The following is a 20987-nucleotide window of genomic DNA, read 5'->3' as shown; positions in this document are numbered from 1 at the left end:
CGCGCAGTCCGAACACGCAGCCACGAAACGGCGCGTGTCACGCTCCTGAGTAGGCCACCAAAACCGCTGGCGAATAGAAGCAAGCGTACCCCGAACGCCGGGATGGCCAGCTAACTTGGCAGAGTGAGCCCACTGAAGAACAGCCAGACGAGTAGAAACAGGAACGAAAAGAAGGTTACTAGGGCAAGCGCGCGGCGACGCAGTGTGCGTGAGTGCTTGCTTAACCTGTCTCTCAATTCCCCAGACAGTCAACCCGACAACACGCCCAACAGGAAGGATCCCCTCGGGATCGGTAGAAGCCACAGAAGAACTACCAACTGTAGCTCAGTTGGTAGAGCATGGCGCTTGTAACGCCAGGGAAGTGGGTTCAATCCCCGGGACCACCCATACGTAGAATGTATGCACACATGACTGTAAGTCGCTTTGGATAAAAGCGTCTGCTAAATGGCATATATTATTATTATTATTATTAACTAAAGAGACGGGAAAAGGCATGAGGCTTGGTGTTCTTAGTACCCGGGCAATAAGAAATAACGAATTCGAAACGAGCGAAAAACAACGCCCAACGAGCATGACGCGCATTCAGTCGTTTGGCAGAACGGATGTACTCAAGGTTCTTTTGGTCAGTCCAAACGACAAAAGGAACGGTCGCCCCCTCCAACCACTGTCGCCATTTGCCTAGGGCTAAACGGATGGCGAGCAGTTCGCGGTTAGCCACATCATAGTTACGTTCCGACGGTGACAGGCGATGAGAAAAATACGCACAAGGGTGGACCCCATCGTCAGTATCGGAGCGCTGGGACAGAATGGCTCCCACGCCCACCCCCGACGCGTCAACCTCAACAATAAACGGTTTAGTGACGTCAGGTGCAACAAGGATAGGAGCGGATGCAAAACGCTTCTTGAAGAGAACAGGACAACAATCATACGACCGGTGAGGAGGAAGGGAGTTGGTTCTGGACCGACTGAAGACCGTGCGCAGACCATGATACTCCTCCGGCACTCCTGTCAAATCACCAGGTTCCTCCTGAGAAGAGGGGACAGAACAAACAGGAGAAATAGCAGACATTAAACACTTCACATGACAAGAAACGTTCCAGGAAAGGATAGAATTACTAGACCAATCAAAAGAAGGATTATGACACACTAGCCAGGGATGACCCAAAACAACAGGTGTAAAAGGTGAACAAAAAAATCAAAAAGAAATGGTCTCACTATGGTTACCAGATACAGTGAGGGTTAAAGGTAGTGTTTCATATAATATACTGGGGAGAGGACTACCATCCAAGGCAAACATGACCGTGGGCTCCCTAACTGTCTGAGAGGAATGTCATGTTCCCGCGCCCAGGCTTCGTCCATAAAACAGCCCTCTGCCCCAGAGTCTATTAATGCACTGCAGGAAGCTGCCGATCCGGTCCAGCGTAGATGGACCGGTAAGGTAGTACATGTACTTGACGGAGAGGACCGTCTAGTAGCGCTTATCAGTCGCCCTCCGCTTACTGATGAGCTCTGGCCTTTAACTGGACATGAAATGACAAAATGACCAGCGGAACCGCAATAGAGACAGAGGCGGTTGGTGATTCTCCGTTCCCTCTCCTTAGTCGAGATGCGAATACCCCCAGCTGCATGGGCTCAACACCTGAGTCAGTGGGGAAAGACGGTAGTGTCGGAGAGAGGGGAGACACAGTTAACGCGAGCTCTCTTCTATGAGCTCGGTGACGAAGATCTACCCGTCGTTCAATGCGAATAGCGAGTTCAATCAAAGAATCCACGCTGGATGGAACCTCCCGAGAGAGAATCTCATCCTTAACCTTAGCGTGGAGTCCCTCCAGAAAACGAGCGAGCAACGCCTGCTCGTTCCAGTTACTGGAGGCAGCAAGAGTGCGAAACTCTATAGAGTAATCCGTTATGGATCGATTACCTTGACATAGGGAAGACAGGGACCAGGAAGCTTCTTTCCCAAAAACTGAGCGATCAAAAACCCTTATCATCTCCTCTTTAAAGTTCAGATAATTGTTAGTACACTCAGCGCTTGCCTCCCAGATAGCTGTGCCCCACTGCCGAGCCCGACCAGTAAGGAGTGATATGACGTAGGCAATCCGAGCTCTCTCTTGAGTATGTGTTGGGTTGGAGAGAGAACACTATATCACACTGGGTGAGAAAGGAGCGGCACTCAGTGGGCTGCCCAGAATAACATGGTGGGTTATTAACCCTAGGTTCCGGAGGCTCGGAAGAACCGGAAGTAGCTGGTGACACGAGACGAAGACTCTGATACTGTCCTGAGAGGTCGGAGACCTGAGCGGCCAGGGTCTCAACGGCATGCCGAGCAGCAGACAATTCCTGCTCGTGTCTGCCGAGCATCGCTCCCTGGAACTCGAGAGTAGAGTAGAGAGAATCCATAGTCGCTGGGTCCATTCTTGGTCGGATCCTTCTGTTATGCAGGTGAATGAGGACCCAAAAGCAACTTGGCGAAAACAGAGTCTTTAATCCAGTAAAGTTATTCTACAATCATAAAGCATAATTCCACTCGTAATGACGAGAACAGACTGGAGACTCGATCATGAACTGCAGGTTGCCTCGGGAAGGCACTTGAACGTAGCAGACTCAGACACCTGCTCACCACGCAGCATCTGAGGGAAACACGACACGACAGGGCGATACACAGACACAGCACGGTGAACAATAGACAAGGATCCGACCGGGCAGGAACGGAAAACAAGGGGAGAAATAGGGACTCTAATCAGGGAAAAAGATATGGAACAGGTGTGGGAAGACTAAATGATTGATTAGGGGAATAGGAACAGCTGGGAGCAGGAACGGAACGATAGAGAGAAGAGAGAGAGGAAGGGAGAGAGAAAAAGGGGAACGAACCTAAAAAGACCAGCAGGAGGAAAACGAACAGAAGGAAAAGCAAAATGACAAGACAATCTAAGACAAAACATGACAGTCTCATAACCTATACACTGTGTTAATGAGTTGTACGTGTTGTCTCATAACCTATACACTGTGTTGATGAGTTGTACGTGTTGTCTCATAACCTATACATGTGTTAATGAGCTGTACGTGTTGTCTCATAACCTATACACTGTGTTAATGAGTTGTAGGTTTTGTCTCATAACCTATACACTGTGTTGATGAGATGTAGGTGTTGTCTCATAACCTATACACTGTGTTGGAGTTGTATGTGTTGTCTCATAACCTATACACTGTGTTGGAGTTGTAGGTGTTGTCTCATAATCTATACACTGTGTTAATGAGTTGTAGGTGTTGTCTCATAACCTATACACTGTGTTGATGAGTTGTAGGTGTTGTCTCATAATCTATACACTGTGTTAATGAGTTGTAGGTGTTGTCTCATAACCTATACACTGTGTTGGAGTTGTATGTGTTGTCTCATAACCTATACACTGTGTTGGAGTTGTAGGTGTTGTCTCATAATCTATACACTGTGTTGGAGTTGTAGGTGTTGTCTCATAATCTATACACTGTGTTGATGAGTTGTAGGTGTTGTCTCATAACCTATACACCATGTTAATGAGTTGTAGGTGTTGTCTCCTAACCTATACACTGTGTTGATGAGTTGTAGGTGTTGTCTCATAACCTATACACTGTGTTGATGAGTTGTATGTGTTGTCTCATAACCTATACACTGTGTTGATGAGTTGTATGTGTTGTCTCATAACCTATACACTGTGTTGAAGAGTTGTAGGTGTTGTCTCATAACCTATACACTGTGTTGGATGAGTTATAGGTGTTGTGTCATAACCTATACACTGTGTTGAAGAGTTGTAGGTGTTGTCTCCTAACCTATACACTGTGTTGATGAGTTGTAGGTGTTGTCTCATAACCTATACACTGCGCTGAACATCCCACACGACCCTGTGGCTCTAGAGGACCACTTCAGCGATGATGATGATGGGCCGGTGTCCAACCAGGGGTACATGCCCTACCTCAACAAATTCATACTGGACAAGGTACTGTATACACATGCTGACACACACACACACACACACACACACACACACACACACACACACACACACACACACACACACACACACACACACACACACACACACACACACACACACACACACACACACACACACACACACACACACACACACACACACACACACACACACACACACACACACACATCATCTCTTTCTGACCCCAGGTGGTTGAGGGCACGTTTGCTAAGGAGAACGTAGATGAGTTCTGCTGGACTCTCTGTGCCAAAAAGAACTACCGGCCTAAAAATGGCGTGGACATTCTGCCTGATAAAGATGCCTTCCATCTTTGGTGCCTCTTCAACTTCCTGTCTGAAGACAATTATCCACTGGTCCTGGTCCCAGAGGAGGTGAGTTCTCAGCCCTGGACGGTACTCCAAAATAATTTGCCTCCTTTCTTCCCTCTTTTCATGAAAATGTCTTGCAATAATGTCAACTGGAGATTTGGGTGAAACTTCTGTCTCAAGTTAGGATTTGTCCCATGATGTGCTCTATTCATTCCCTATGGTAACTCGCAGGTGGAATATCTCCTGAAGAAGATCTGCATAGCCATGAGTGTGGAGTTGAGCTGTGTGGACATGGAAGACTTCATATCCCAGGAGGCTGTGCAGCAGAGCGGCATCACAGTGTGGGCCTTCCTGGACTTTGTCAACACCGGGAGACTGACCAGAGGGATGGTGAAGGACTCCGTTACGATGGCGATAGACGAGGTCTACCAGAAGATAGCGGGCAATATCATAAAACAGGTGCTTTTAAACATAAAGAGAATATATAGACATGTTTGTGTTAATATGCATGTAATATAAATGTAATCCACGTGTAATATGGCATTTATATAATTAGGCATGTGTAACTTTGTGTGGCCGTATGTATCTGTCCTTATAGGGGTATTTGTGGAAGAAGGGCCACTTGCGGAGGAACTGGAATGAGCGCTGGTTCTCTCTCCAGCCCAGCACTCTGCATTACTATGTCAGTGAGGACCGCAAGGAGTGTAAAGGCTGCATCGAGCTGAGCCACAACTGCTGTGTGGAGGTACACAACACTGGGTTAGGGGTTATGTAGAATGGAGGAAGGTAGTACCGGGGGTAGGCCTACACTAAATCCTCTGGCATAGGATGCCAATGTGGGCAGAGGGATTTGTTCAGAGAAGACTTCGATAGGGTAACATACTTGAATGAATATGAACCACCCCATTCTTTTTTATCAATACAAAATGTTGTGTGTGGATGATGCTGTTTGTTATGGTGGTTATGTTCTCACCACTGTGGTTGCGTTGACAGGTGCTGCCAGAGAAGGAGGGGAAGAGGTGTATGTTCTGTGTGAAGACGCTCACTAAGACCTACGAGATGAGCGCCCCTGACACCAAGCAGAGACAGGAGTGGACCACAGGTCAAAGATCATACAGTACAGTACACACTGGGCTTTTAAAGCCTGGAGAAAATAGCCATTTCACACCCTGATGAAGGCAAAAGCCACAATGCGTCCTCTGGCTTGATTTTTGATGATGCTTCATGCTACTTACTGTATGTTGTCACTGCAGCAATCCAGACAGCCATCCGTCTGTGTGTGGAGGGGAAGAAGTCCCTGCATAAGGACCTGAAGCTGCGACGCAGGGAGCAAAGGGAGGAGAGGGAGAGGAGACACACCGCCAACAAGGAGGAGGAGCTCCAAAGTCTGCACCTTTTCCAGTGGGAGAGGGAGAGCAAGTTGGCTGAGCTGGAGCTACTACAGGTGTGTGTGGCTGAGAGAGAAAGACAGAGAGACAGAGATACAGAGAGACAGAGAGAGAGAGACAGACAGAGAAACAGAGAGAGAGAGAGAGAGAGAGAGAGAGAGAGAGAGAGAGAGAGAGAGAGAGAGCGACAGAGACAGAGACAGACAGAGACCGAGAGGCGGAGAGAGAGAGATGACTACAACGAAAACTGAACTTTGAATAGCAATGTGATAATAGCCTCACAATCACTGTTGTTATATTTGTATAATCTGTGTGCAGGATGTGCAAAAGCAGGCCCAGACAGCTCTGCTGCAGGAGGAGCAGAAGAGGATACAACATGTGAAGCTGCAGAGAACCCTGCAGGAGCAGCTACAGCAGGCTGAGGAGGTGAGAGGGATAGAGAGGAAGAGTTTAGCGGGGAGTTGAGGAGGAGGTGAGCTGATCAGGGTAAGGAAAGAAGGTGGATGTAAGAGGAAGGAGAATTATAATTTTTACTAGGATCCCCATTAGATGATGCTATAATGTCAGCTAATCTTCCTGGGGTCCAACAGAGAAAGACAATTCCACGGTAACAGAGTGATGCTGAGACTCAGATTTTTCCCTTAAAAATGTGTGCCAAACAAAAAACAATGATTGCTAAGTTTAACAAACCCTGAAACGCTATGCACAAGGACTATATTTATCAATGTCCTCAGAAAATCTTACAAAAATACATGTACTTGAAGAACAATGCAGGTGTTATGCAGGTGAATGAGGACCCAAAAGCGACTTGGCGAAAACAGAGTCTTTAATCCAGTAAAGTAAATCTACAATCATAAAGCATAATTCCACTCGTAATGACGAGAACAGACTGGAGACTCGATCATGAACTGCAGGTTGCCTCGCGAAGGCACTTGAACGTAGCAGACTCAGACACCTGCTTACCACGCAGCATCTGAGGGAAACACGACACGACAGGGCGATACACAGACACAGCACGGTGAACAATAGACAAGGATCCGACAGGGCAGAAACGGAAAACAAGGGGAGAAATAGGGACTCTAATCAGGGAAAAAGATAGGGAACAGGTGTGGGAAGACTAAATGATTGATTAGGGGAATAGGAACAGCTGGGAGCAGGAACGGAACGATAGAGAGAAGAGAGAGAGGAAGGGAGAGAGAAAAAGGGGAACGAACCTAAAAAGACCAGCAGGGGGAAAATGAACAGAGGGAAAAGCAAAATGACAAGACAATCTAAGACAAAACATGACAGTACCCCCCCACTCACCGAGCGCCTCCTGGCGCACTCGAGGAGGAATCCTGGCGGCAACGGAGGAAATCATCAATAAGTGAACGGTCCAGCACGTCCCGAGACGGAACCCAACTCCTCTCCTCAGGACCGTAACCCTCCCAATCCACTAAGTATTGGTGACCCCGTCCCCGAGAACGCATGTCCATGATCCTACGTACCTTGTAAATAGGTGCGCTCTCGACAAGGACGGGAGGGGGAGGGAAGACGAACGGGGGTGCGAAGAAAGGGCTTGACACAGGAGACATGGAAGACAGGATGGACGCGACGAAGATGTCGCGGAAGAAGCAGTCGCACAGCGACAGGATTGACGACCTGGGAGACACGGAACGGACCAATGAACCGCGGAGTCAACTTACGAGAAGCTGTCGTAAGAGGAAGGTTGCGAGTGGAAAGCCACACTCTCTGGCCGCAACAATACCTTGGACTCTTAATCCTACGTTTATTGGCGGCTCACAGTCTGTGCCCTGTAACGGCAAAGTGCAGACCTCACCCTCCTCCAGGTGCGCTCACAACGTTGGACAAACGCTTGAGCGGAGGGAACGCTGGACTCGGCAAGCTGGGATGAGAACAGAGGAGGCTGGTACCCAGACTACTCTGAAACGGAGATAACCCGGTAGCAGACGAAGGAAGCGAGTTGTGAGCGTATTCTGCCCAGGGGAGCTGTTCTGCCCAAGACGCAGGGTTTCTGAAAGAAAGGCTGCGTAGTATGCGACCAATCGTCTGATTGGCCCTCTCTGCTTGACCGTTAGACTGGGGATGAAACCCGGAAGAGAGACTGACGGACGCACCAATCAAACGACAGAACTCCCTCCAAAACTGTGACGTGAATTGCGGGCCTCTGTCTGAAACGGCGTCTAACGGGAGGCCATGAATTCTGAACACATTCTCGATGATGATTTGTGCCATCTCCTTAGCGGAAGGAAGTTTAGCGAGGGGAATGAAATGTGCCGCCTTAGAGAACCTATCGACAACCGTAAGAATCACAGTCTTCCCCGCAGACAAAGGCAGACCGGTAATGAAGTCTAGGGCGATGTGAGACCATGGTCGAGAAGGAATGGGGAGCGGTCTGAGACGACCGGCAGGAGGAGAGTTACCTGACTTAGTCTGCGCGCAGTCCGAACAAGCAGCCACGAAACGGCGCGTATCACGCTCCTGAGTCGGCCACCAAAAGCGCTGGCGAATAGACGCAAGAGTGCCTCGAACACCGGGATGACCAGCTAACTTGGCAGAGTGAGCCCACTGAAGAACAGCCAGACGAGTGGAAACAGGAACGAAAAGGAGGTTACTAGGACAAGCGCGCGGCGACGCAGTGTGCGTGAGTGCTTGCTTAACCTGTCTTTCAATTCCCCAGACTGTCAACCCGACAACACGCCCATAAGGAAGAATCCCCTCGGGATCAGTAGAAGCCACAGAAGAACTAAACAGACGGGATAAGGCATCAGGCTTGGTGTTTTTGCTACCCGGACGGTAAGAAATCACAAACTCGAAACGAGCGAAAAACAACGCCCAACGAGCTTGACGGGCATTAAGTCGTTTGGCAGAACGGATGTACTCAAGGTTCTTATGGTCTGTCCAAACGACAAAGGAACGGTCGCCCCCCTCCAACCACTGTCGCCATTCGCCTAGGGCTAAGCGGATGGCGAGCAGTTCGCGGTTACCCACATCATAGTTGCGTTCAGATGGCGACAGGCGATGAGAAAAATAAGCGCAAGGATGAACCTTATCGTCAGACTGTAAGCGCTGGGATAGAATGGCTCCCACGCCTACCTCTGAAGCGTCAACCTCGACAATGAATTGTCTAGTGACGTCAGGAGTAACGAGGATAGGAGCGGACGTAAAACGTTCTTTAGAAGATCAAAAGCTCCCTGGGCGGAACCGGACCACTTAAAACACGTCTTGACAGAAGTAAGAGCTGTGAGAGGGGCAGCAACTTGACCGAAATTACGAATGAAACGCCGATAGAAATTAGCGAAACCTAGAAAGCGCTGCAACTCGACACGTGACCTTGGAACGGGCCAATCACTGACAGCTTGGACCTTAGCGGAATCCATCTGAATGCCTTCAGCGGAAATAACGGAACCGAGAAAAGTAACGGAGGAGACATGAAAAGAGCACTTCTCAGCCTTCACGTAGAGACAATTCTCTAAAAGGCGCTGTAGAACACGTCGAACGTGCTGAACATGAATCTCGAGTGACGGTGAAAAAATCAGGATATCGTCAAGATAGACAAAAACAAAGATGTTCCGCATGTCTCTCAGAACATCATTAACTAATGCCTGAAAAACAGCTGGCGCATTGGCGAGACCAAACGGCAGAACCCGGTACTCAAAATGCCCTAACGGAGTGTTAAACGCCGTTTTCCACTCGTCCCCCTCTCTGATGCGCACGAGATGGTAAGCGTTACGAAGGTCCAACTTAGTAAAGCACCTGGCTCCCTGCAGAATCTCGAAGGCTGATGACATAAGGGGAAGCGGATAACGATTCTTAACCGTTATGTCATTCAGCCCTCGATAATCCACGCAGGGGCGCAGAGTACCGTCCTTTTTCTTAACAAAAAGAACCCCGCCCCGGCCGGAGAGGAAGAAGGCACTATGGTACCGGCGTCAAGAGACACAGATAAATAATCCTCGAGAGCCTTACGTTCGGGAGCCGACAGAGAGTATAGTCTACCCCGAGGAGGAGTGGTCCCCGGAAGGAGATCAATACTACAATCATACGACCGGTGAGGAGGAAGGGAGTTGGCTCGGGACCGACTGAAGACCGTGCGCAGATCATGATATTCCTCCGGCACTCCTGTCAAATCGCCAGGTTCCTCCTGAGAAGTGGGGACAGAAGAAATGGGAGGAATGGCAGACATTAAACACTTCACATGACAAGAAACGTTCCAGGATAGGATAGAATTACTAGACCAATTAATAGAAGGATTATGACATACTAGCCAGGGATGACCCAAAACAACAGGTGTAAAAGGTGAACGAAAAATCAAAAAAGAAATAGTCTCACTGTGGTTACCAGATACTGTGAGGATTAAAGGTAGTGTCTCAAATCTGATACTGGGAAGATGACTACCATCTAAGGCGAACATGGGCGTAGGCTTGTCTAACTGTCTGAAAGGAATGTCATGTTTCCGAGCCCATGCTTCGTCCATGAAACAACCCTCAGCCCCAGAGTCTATCAAGGCACTGCATGTAGAACCCGAACCGGTCCAGCGTAGATGGACCGACATAGTAGTACAGGATCTAGATGGAGAGACCTGAGTAGTAGCGCTCACCAGTAGCCCTCCGCTTACTGATGAGCTCTGGCCTTTTACTGGACATGAATTGACAAAATGTCCATCAAATCCGCAATAGAGGCACAGGCGGTTGGTGATCCTCCGTTCCCTCTCCTTAGTCGAGATGCGAATACCTCCCAGCTGCATGGGCTCAGTCTCTGAGCCAGAGGAGGGAGATGGTTGCGATGCGGAGCAGGGAAACACCGTTGACGCGAGCTCTCTTCCACGAGCTTGGTGACGAAGATCTACCCGTCGTTCTATGCGGATGGCGAGAGCAATCAAAGAGTCCACACTGGAAGGAACCTCCCGAGAGAGAATCTCATCTTTGACCACTGCGTGGAGTCCCTCCAGAAAACGAGCGAGCAGCGCCGGCTCGTTCCAGTCACTAGAGGCAGCAAGAGTGCGAAACTCTATAGAGTAATCCGTTATGGATCGATCACCTTGGCATAGGGAAGCCAGGACCCTAGAAGCCTCCCTACCAAAAACTGAACGGTCAAAAACCCGAATCATCTCCTCTTTAAAGTTCTGGTAATTGTTTGAACAATCAGCCCTTGCCTCCCAGATAGCTGTGCCCCACTCTCGAGCCCGGCCAGTAAGGAGTGAAATGACGTAAGCAACCCGAGCTCTCTCTCTAGAGTATGTGTTGGGTTGGAGAGAGAACACAATATCACACTGGGTGAGAAAGGAGCGGCACTCCGTGGGCTGCCCGGAGTAGCAAGGTGGGTTATTAACCCTAGGTTCCGGAGGCTCGGCAGGCCAGGAAGTAACAGGTGGCACGAGACGAAGACTCTGGAACTGTCCAGAGAGGTCGGAAACCTGAGCGGCCAGGTTCTCCACGGCATGGCGAGCAGCAGACAATTCCTGCTCGTGTCTGCCGAGCATGGCTCCTTGGATCTCGACGGCAGTGTTACGAGCGTCTGTAGTCGCTGGGTCCATTCTTTGGTCGGATCCTTCTGTTATGCAGGTGAATGAGGACCCAAAAGCGACTTGGCGAAAACAGAGTCTTTAATCCAGTAAAGTAAATCTACAATCATAAAGCATAATTCCACTCGTAATGACGAGAACAGACTGGAGACTCGATCATGAACTGCAGGTTGCCTCGCGAAGGCACTTGAACGTAGCAGACTCAGACACCTGCTTACCACGCAGCATCTGAGGGAAACACGACACGACAGGGCGATACACAGACACAGCACGGTGAACAATAGACAAGGATCCGACAGGGCAGAAACGGAAAACAAGGGGAGAAATAGGGACTCTAATCAGGGAAAAAGATAGGGAACAGGTGTGGGAAGACTAAATGATTGATTAGGGGAATAGGAACAGCTGGGAGCATGAACGGAACGATAGAGAGAAGAGAGAGAGGAAGGGAGAGAGAAAAAGGGGAACGAACCTAAAAAGACCAGCAGGGGGAAAATGAACAGAGGGAAAAGCAAAATGACAAGACAATCTAAGACAAAACATGACAGCAGGTGCATAGTTTCGTAACAGAATGACTGTTTGTGCTGTTGGTGCTGTCATTCTTCACCAAACTTAGTTATTTTATTGTTTTCTTGAAGGTGGATTTAGTTTTTACCTGAGAAATGTGATTTGGTAAAGAATTCCATGTAGTGATGGCTCCATCTAGTATTACTGTAGATTTGAGGATATTTATCCTTGCTGGTTTGGTGGTTATGTTTGTTCCTAGTATACACTAATTGGTCAGAAATAAACGTTGGTTTGTTTAGAAATATCACATTCCTAAAGAAAATCAAAAGACTGGATAATAATTTGTGTTCAATGGGAAGCCATGAGAGATGATGGCGCAATCGGTTGACATTCATACGGGTAGGTCAATGAAGAGCTAATCTTGCAGCCTTTTTTTGAGCGAGTTGGAGATTTTAAAGATATTTTTTTGCTGCAGATGACAATGTGACTAGACAGTACTATAGGTCTGACAGAACCATAGAACATTTATTGTTATAGCAATGCCTTTACCCATTTTAATTACAATCTTGTCTATATGTTCAGACCACGACAGAGCTGTGTCCAATGTGACACTTTTTTAACTTGGTCAACAGACAAACCATCCATTGAGAAGTTTAATTGAGGGTCACCAATACCAAATACAAGAAATGTTGTTTTAGAAATATTCAACACCAATTTCTGATTGTTAACCCCCTAAGACACCGTTCTTAGTTCTTTGCTCAATACATCTGTTAGTTCATTATATGCTGATGCAGTGCTATACATTGTAGAGTCATCAGCATACATAACCACTCTTGCTTTATTCATTACTGATGGTAAATCATTAGTCAAGATAGAGTAGAGTAGTGGGCCTAGGCATCTGCCTTGAGGAACACCACAGTGTAAATCTTTACAGTCCAAAAAGCTACCGTTGAAGAAAACTTTTTGCCTTCCCCTGGAAAGGTAGCTTTCCATCCAGGATAAAGCATCAGAAAAAAAACCATAACATAACTTTACCTAGCAAAATTTATGATCAATTACATCAAAAGCAGCACTAAAGTCTAACAGCACGGCACCCACTAGAGGAGAGGGGGCGGGGAGGAGGATAGCAAGAAGGAACTCAAGGAAAGTTGAGAAGGAGGAAAGTGTGAGGGGTGAGACAATGAGGAGACTCTATAGATCTTTACGGGTCTAATTGTGGCTTTGTCCTGGTGTGTTTGTTGTGGGTCAGGCGCGGGCCAGCATTCAGGCAGAAATGGCCCTCAAGGATGTAGAGACGGAGCGTCAGAGGAGGAGAATAAGGGAGCTGGAGGTGATGCAGCTCCGCCTGGAGGAGGCCCTGCATCAGGAGATGAGAGCTAGACAAGATGAGGAGGTCTACTTCCTCGCACAGGCCAGGTAACACACACACACACATACATATACAGTGGGGCAAAAAAGTATTTAGTCAGCCACCAATTGTGCAAGTTCTCCCACTTAAAAAGATGAGAGAGGCCTGTAATTTTCATTATAGGTACACTTCAACTATGACAGACAAAATACAGTGGTCTTGTATGTCTTCCATTTTCTAATAATTGCTCCCACAGTTGATTTCTTCAAACCAAGCTGCTTCCCTATTGCTTCCCTATTGCAGACCTATTGCACCCAGCCTGGTGCAGGTCTACAATTTTGTTTCTGGTGTCCTTTGACAGCTCTTTGGTCTTGGCCATGGTGGAGTTTGGAGTGTGACCGTTTGAGGTTGTGGACAGGTGTCTTTTATACTGATAACAAGTTCAAACAGGTGCTATTAATACAGGTAACGAGTGGAGGACAGAGGAGCCTGTTAAAGAAGAAGTTACAGGTCTGTGAGAGCCAGAAATCTTGCTTGTTTGTCAGTGATCAAATACTTATTTTCCACCATAATTTGCAAATAAATTCATTAAAAATCCTACAATGTGATTTTCTGGATTTTTCCCCCTCATTTGTCTGTCATAATTGAAGTGTACTTATGATGAAAATTCCAGGCCTCTCTCATCTTTTTAAGTGGGAGAACTTGCACAATTGGTGGCTGACTAAATACTTTTTTGCCCCACTGTATATACAGCATATACACACACACACACACACACACACACACACACACACACACACACACACACACACACACACACACACACACACACACACACACACACACACACACACACACACACACACACACACACACACACGTATATACAGTGCCTTCAGGAAGTATTCACACCCATTTACTTTTTCTATATTTTGTTGTGCTACAGCCTGAATTTAAAATTAAAATGTTGTGTCACTGGCTTACACAAAATACCCCATAATGTCAAAGTGGAATTATGTTTTAATAAACTTTTACAAATTCATTCAAAATGAAAAGCTGAAATGTCTTGAGTTAAAAAGTAGTCAACCCCTTTGTTATTGTAAGCATAACTAAGTTCAGGAGTAAGAAGTCACATAACAAGTTGCAAGGGAAAGAGTGAGAAAATCCCAATACCGATTAAAGAAATGACTGAAGTTGATATGCAGCCATCGTCAATGGTAGAGGATGTCGACTTCAATGGGCCCCTAAACATAAGGCACGTCTAGAAACAAGATGCCATGTCGAAAAACCTTGACTGCCTGGATGGAGATATTGTACAATGATTTCTCTGCAAGCACAAAGCTTGAGCTGTCAAACAACAGTATGTGGGGTAAGAACATATGATTGGACGTCTATGAACACGCTGTCAGGACTGCGGTAGAATGGACTGCATTGCCCCTTAGTGGTCATATCTGAATTGTGAATTCACGTAATTGTATGATTTTTTGTTATCATTTCAATGATAAATGTCAGTTTTAAACGTAAATACTTTTCTTTCATTTGTCACATCCCTGCAATGATCCAAATCTCATTGATTCGTTCATCATATCAAACTAATCATACCGAATCATTCAAACTAAAACGTACAAACTAGATACAGTGCCTTCAAAGTATTCACACCCCTTGACTTTTTCAGCGTTTGATTGTTTTACAGCCTGAATTTGAAAAGGAATAAACTGAGCATTTTTGACACTGGCCAACACACAATACCACATAATGTCTGGAATTATATATTTAGGAATTTGGGGAAATTAATAAAACTATTTCACCATGCCTTGAAAAAGAATGTATGTCTTGAATACAAAATGTGAACACTCATCCCTGTGCAGTCTCTGTCACAAGGAAACAATCAATAGAGCATAGTTTCTGGTACTGTCCACCAGTGGCTTGCTTTTGGAGTCAGTTCTGGGAATGGTTGTCATGTCATAAATTCAGGGTTCAGCTGGACTCTACTATTAGGAGATCTGAAAATCCACGAACAGTCAATGGGAAATATCATTATACTCTTGGGTGAAGTATTTATTTTTATGGCGATATTGGTAGAAATGTTTCAAATAGGGAGGTTCAAGAACCTCAAGACATTGAAGTAAAATGGAGGGATGTATTGCGAAAGGAAATCGCAAAAAGGCCTTATACTGGGAAATATGGGTTAATCTGTTGACATCGGAGGGTTGGAGTTAAAATCCGAATTAATGGTGGATTGGCCACTTTGGATGAAAATCCAGCTCTTGCAGCGAGGAAATTAGGAATATACTGTATATATTTGTATTTATTAGCGATCCCCATTAGCTGCTGCCAAGGTAGCAGATACTATTCCTGGGATCCAAACACATTAAGGCACTTACATTACATATTTACATTTACATTTAAGTCATTTAGCAGACGCTCTTATCCAGAGCGACTTACAAACTCCATACAAACGTTGCTTGATGTTTGACACTTAGGCACAATATTTCCCAACTTTGCATACAAATGCTGTAAGATAATGTAAGATATAACCTGTATAGTAAATCTTTATAAAACCACCTGCAGAATTTGCTGATCTCTTTAGATGTTTAACAGTAACCCTGGTAACGGTAACTATCGTAAGCGTAGTTCCTGTTACCATAGTAGTCCTGGTCTTGGTAAACCTGATTCTCGCTGCCGTAATAGTCCTGGTAACTCTGATTCCAATGTCTGAGCTGCTGTGGTGTCCAGTACTGCTGATGACCATATGGGTATGGCTGCTCCTGGTTGAACCATGTGCGGTCCCAACCTCTCAAGTCACCAGCCGCCACTGGATGGTACCCCCCTGTCCATCCGGCCCTTGATGAGGGGTTTAGTGGGGTTATAGTCTTGCGTGGCCATCCTTCCAAATCTGGTCTTGTTAAGGTGATAAGACTGAAGTCCGAGGCTATGGGGGTTATTGTATCGGACGCGGGGTTTCTTCCGTTGTTTGGGGGCGGAGGGGACAGGGGGGAGCAGGCTTTTTGACTCTTTTTTTGTACCCCTCCAAGAGAGCCTGTGCTTCCTCTCTGGCTAGCTCCACAAACAGCACCTTCTCCAGCAGGTCTCCCTGCTCTGGCAGAGTGCAGCTCACTTTGACCTTGTGGAGATCCGTTTCAGGGATCTTGTCCCCCTCCTCCTCCTGTTGCTCCTGCAGACGCCTCTTCCACTCCTCTTTAGATGGGAACACCACCACCGCCCTCCGCCTGAAACCCACGAACCACAGCAGCCTCTGGCGCTGAGCTGAGGGGTGGACGTTGGGCTGGTCCAGGATGTAGTTGCGTGGAGTTTGAGCCGCCACCTTGATCAGCTCACTGAGACACTGAGAGGCCTGCTGCAGCCTGCTCTCTCTACGACCCTGCCCCCGTAGCACGCGCTCAGCAGGTATATTGCACTGGTCATCCCCAAAGCCAACATCTCCTTTGGCCGCCTTTCCTTCCAGTTCTCTGCTGCCAATGACTTCATGCAGGGTAGGAGGCCTGCGGTGCCCAGCAGGGTGTATCTCTTCTCTGGGTATTGCTTCATGTGAGCCCTGGCCCAGTGGGTCTTACCTGCCCCTGGCATACCCACCATCATCAACACCTCACACTGCAGTTTGGAGGTTGGTGGGGTTGGGGCACTGAGCCTTTGTCCAGCAGGCAGGGAGGAGAGGGGGGTGTACCCTGCAGGGCTGGGGTACCAGGGGGGAGACGTGGGGTCCAGGTTGAGGGTGATAGAGGTGTTTTTGCAGAGGACGTGGGGGTACAGCACAGAACCGCAGAGAGCAGCCGGACTCAGGTGGAACGCCATTCCCATAAGGCGACCGTTCTTATGGAAGGAGAGCTCAACTCCTTCCTCCTTAGAGAAAGAAGCATAACAGCCAATGACATCGCCCTCTGAAAAGGGCTCTCCAAACTCCTCCTCTTTCCCAGCCGTCACTTTTCTGCCCCTAGCGTCGTAACCGTAAGACAAGTCCTCGTCACCGAGCATCAAGTTGGAGTTCCAACGCTCCACTGACCAGCCCAGTCTCAGACCATGGTGCTCAGGGTCCTCAGAGTCCAGTGATGGAGACACCAGCTTTTTCTCAAACATAGCCTCGAAGCCCACCCTCCCCTGGTGAGTTCCGTGTGTCAGTCTGCATCCAGACCACAGGAGAGGGCAACGCTCCCAGAACCTTGGCTGGCCGCTGCAGCCGTCCCGGCCCACCTCAAAGTGCAGGTCACCGCCGTAGGAGTCTAGTCTGACCCGCCCTCCGTCTTTCTCGGCATCAACACCATTACTCTCAGGCTGAGGCGGTGGGGATTTGGCCCTGTTGTACTGGATCTCCTCCTTGAATTCGTAGTAGGCCCTGCCTCTGGTTCTCTCACCCTGAGCAGGCCTCTTTACCCCACGCTTCTCCCCTCCACCTCCAGACCTATTTTCCTCGTCTTTGTCGATGTGAAACACGGTGTCCTGGTTGGTCTGGTCACTGGCCACAGATCCCAGGCTGAGGCTGGATGCAGTGCTGCTCCCTCTCTGGGCCACCATGGAAACACTGTCCTCCTCCTCAACTCTGTTCTGCACAGCTGATCCTGCATGATCTTCTTTAGACTGCCCAACAACCAACATACTTGTGTCTTGATACACGATGTCTATCCGTGATATCTGTGATGTATTAAATGTGTTTTTAATGGGCCTGGTGCTCATGCTTGTTGTGTTTAGCTGGTTTGATGTCGTTTTATCCTCCTCTGCTTCCTGTGTGGCAGTCCGTTTGGAGACTCCGTGTGCATGTTCTCCTTCACCCTGTTGTTCTTGAGCGCTCTCTTGGGTGACATGTTGCTGTTGCTCTACTTGTTGATTTAACGAGGTCTGCTCCATCAATCCTTCTTTGTCTGCCGTGGTTTTTGCACACGGGCTCATGGTAAAAGTGCTGATTACACACACGTCTTCCAACTGACTTGTTGACGTGTTATCAAGTTTGGCTGCTGAAATTGCAAGTGCCTCGGTGTCTGCACCGATAGGAGAACAATCAGCTCTAGGTCTCACCATCATCTCTGAACTTGCGGCGCCTGCAACGTCTCCATCGTGTCTAGTGGCTTTCGCCTCCTCGCCCGGTAGAGGGACTTCTCTCTCCATCGCTAACACTGTGGATGCTCTGGGTGAATCGTCATCTTGTGGCTTCGACTCTTCTCCAAGACCAGGGACTCCCTTGTCTTGTCCAAGATCGCTTGATTCTGGAGCTTGCAATTCAGCTTCGAAAGCTGACATCAAACGCCCAACGAGTTCTGCCTTCAGTCCTTTGATGTCCAGTGCTCGCTCTTTGAGCATGACTCGTAGTTTGGCCACTTTTAGTTTTTTGACTTCTGACAGTTTCATTTTCCACTGAAATGTGCGTTGCTTTTATCAAGTAAAAAACGTTACTTTACCTCATGAGCTTCCAAATGATTGTTCTGCAGTAAAAAAATATAAAAACTTTAGCAAAAGAAAGCAACTGCTCGAACCAAAACACACCCAGAGACTGCTGTCCTGTAAAATTCAATATTCAACATATCAAACAAAAGATAAAACAGAACATCATATAACATTATTACACCACTACATACAGTGCCTTCGGAGAGTATTCAGACCCCTTGACATTTTCCACATTTTGTTACATTATAGCCTTATTCTAAAAATATATATATATCCTCAGCAATCGACACCTTATACACCATAATGACAAAGCAAAAACAGTTTTTTCAAAATTTTAGCAAATGTAAAAAACAAATAAAAACAGAAATACCTTATTTACATAAGTATTCAGACCCTTTGCTATGAGACTCGAAATTGAGCTCAGGTGCATCCTGTTTCCATTGATCACCCTTGAGATGTTTCTACAACTTGATTGGAGTCCACCTGTGGTAACTTCAATTTATTGGACATGATTTGGAAAGGCAAACACCCGTCTATATAAGTTCCCACAGTTGATAGTGCATGTCAGATTAAAAACCATAAGGTTGAAGGAATTGTCCGTAGAGTTCTGAGACAGGATTGTGTCGAGGGACAGATCTGGGGAAGGCATCCGAAAAAATTCTGCATCATTGAAGGTCCCCAAGAACATAGTGGCCTCCATCATTCTTAAATGGAATACATTTTGAAGCACCAAGACTCTTCCTAGACCTGGCCGCCAGGCCAAACTGAGCAATCAGGGGAGAAGGGCCTTGGTCAGGGAGGTGACCAAGATCCTGATGGTCACTCTAACAGAGCTCTAGAGTTCCTCTGTGGAGATGGGAGAAACTTTGAGAAGGACAACCATCTCTGTAGTGCTCCACCAATCAGGTCTTTATGGTAGATTGGCCAGACAAAAGCCACTTCTCAGTTAAAGGTACATGACAGTTGCTTGGAGTTTGCCAAATGGCACCTTAAGACTCTCAGACCATAAGAAACAAGATTCTCTGGTCTGATGAAACCAAGATTGAACTCATTGGCCTGAATGCCAAGCGTTACGTCTGGAGGAAACCTGGCACCATCCCTACGATGAAGTATGGTGGTGGCAGCATCATGCTGTGGGGATGTTTTTCAGTGGCAGGGACTGGGAGACTAGTCAGGATTGAGGGAAAGATGAATGGAACAAAGTACAGAGAGATCCTTGATGAAAACCTGTTCCTTAGCACTTAGGCCCTCAGACTGTGGAAGGTTCACCTTCCAACAGGACAACGACCCTAAGCACACAGCCAAGACAATGCAGGAATGGCTTTGGGACAAGTCTCTGAATGTCCTTGAGTGGCCCAGCAAGAGCCTGAACTTGATAAAACATCTCTGGAGAGACCTGGAAATAGCTGTGCAGCAACCCTCCCCATCCAACCTGACAGAGCTTGAGAAGATCTGCAGGGAAGAATGGGAGAAACTCCCCAAATACAGGTGTGCCAAGCTTGTAGCGTCCTACCCAAGAAGACTCGATGCTGTAATCGCTGCCAAAGGTGCTTCAACAAAGTACTGAGTAAAGGGTTTGAATACTTACGTAAATATGATATTTACCTTTTTATAAAATCTGTTTTTGCTTTGTCATTATGGCATATTGTGTGTAGATTTATGAGGGTGGAAAAACAATTTAATCAACTTTAGAATAAGACTAAGATAACAAAATGTGGAAAAAGTCAAGTGGTCTGAATGCTTTCCGAAGGCAGTGTATCAACAATGCAACATTTATAACACCATCATACAACAATATGACAATGTACTTGTGTGTAGAGTGCTTATGCTAGCGCTTGTGAGCGTATGCGTGTGTCTCTTCACAGTCCCTGTTGTTCCATAAGGTGTATTTTTTTACCATTTAAAAAAAAATCTGATTCTACTGCTTGCATCAATTACCTGATGTGGAATAGAGTTCCATATAGTCATGGTTCTATATAGTACTGTGCGCCTCCCATAGTCTGTTCTTCACTTGAAAATTGTGAAGAGACCTCTGGTGACATGTCTTGTGGGGTATGCATGGGTGTTCGAGCTGTGTGCCAGTAGTTTAAACAAACAGCTGGGTACATTCAGCTTGTCAGCATTTTTTACAAAAACAAGTTTTGATTAAATCAATCTCTCTTCCACTTTGAGCCATGAGAGATTGACATACATATCATTCATGTTAGCTCCTCCCTGTACTTTTAAGGGCCAGCCATGCTGCCCTGTTCTGAGCCTTTTGTAATTTTCAAAGTCCCTCTTTGCGGCACCACAGTGTGGTCAACACTACTGAACAGTAGTCCAGGTGTGATCAAACTAGGGCCTGTAGAACCTGCCTTTATTATGGAGAGACTTCTCCCCATCTTAGCTACTGTTGTATCAATAAGTTTTGACCATGACAGTTTTACAATCCAGAGTTGCTCCAAGCAGTTTAATCACCTCAACTTGCTCAATTTCCACATGATTCCTTCCAAGATGTAGTTGAGGTTTAGGGTTTAGTGAATGATTTGT

The 20987-nt window shown here is 46.9% G+C and overlaps 1 protein-coding gene across 3 annotated transcripts in view; it reads left to right on the top strand.

Annotated features, from left to right (window-relative positions):
• Positions 1-20987, top strand: part of LOC124003304 (differentially expressed in FDCP 6 homolog) — a 31341-nt gene that overhangs the window by 7317 nt on the left and 3037 nt on the right. For all 3 annotated transcript variants that reach the window (XM_046311444.1, XM_046311446.1, XM_046311445.1), the window contains exons 2-9: positions 3834-3974; positions 4181-4363; positions 4532-4759; positions 4899-5045; positions 5294-5402; positions 5554-5744; positions 6007-6114; positions 12966-13132. In XM_046311444.1, the coding sequence (XP_046167400.1) occupies positions 3834-3974; positions 4181-4363; positions 4532-4759; positions 4899-5045; positions 5294-5402; positions 5554-5744; positions 6007-6114; positions 12966-13132 (1274 nt within the window). The remainder of the gene's footprint in view (positions 1-3833; positions 3975-4180; positions 4364-4531; positions 4760-4898; positions 5046-5293; positions 5403-5553; positions 5745-6006; positions 6115-12965; positions 13133-20987) is intronic.

This window comes from Oncorhynchus gorbuscha, linkage group LG18, assembly GCF_021184085.1.
Source record: "Oncorhynchus gorbuscha isolate QuinsamMale2020 ecotype Even-year linkage group LG18, OgorEven_v1.0, whole genome shotgun sequence".
Lineage (NCBI taxonomy): Eukaryota > Metazoa > Chordata > Actinopteri > Salmoniformes > Salmonidae > Oncorhynchus > Oncorhynchus gorbuscha.
Note: the sequence above shows the minus strand (reverse complement) of the source record. Positions and strands in the feature narration are given on the sequence as shown.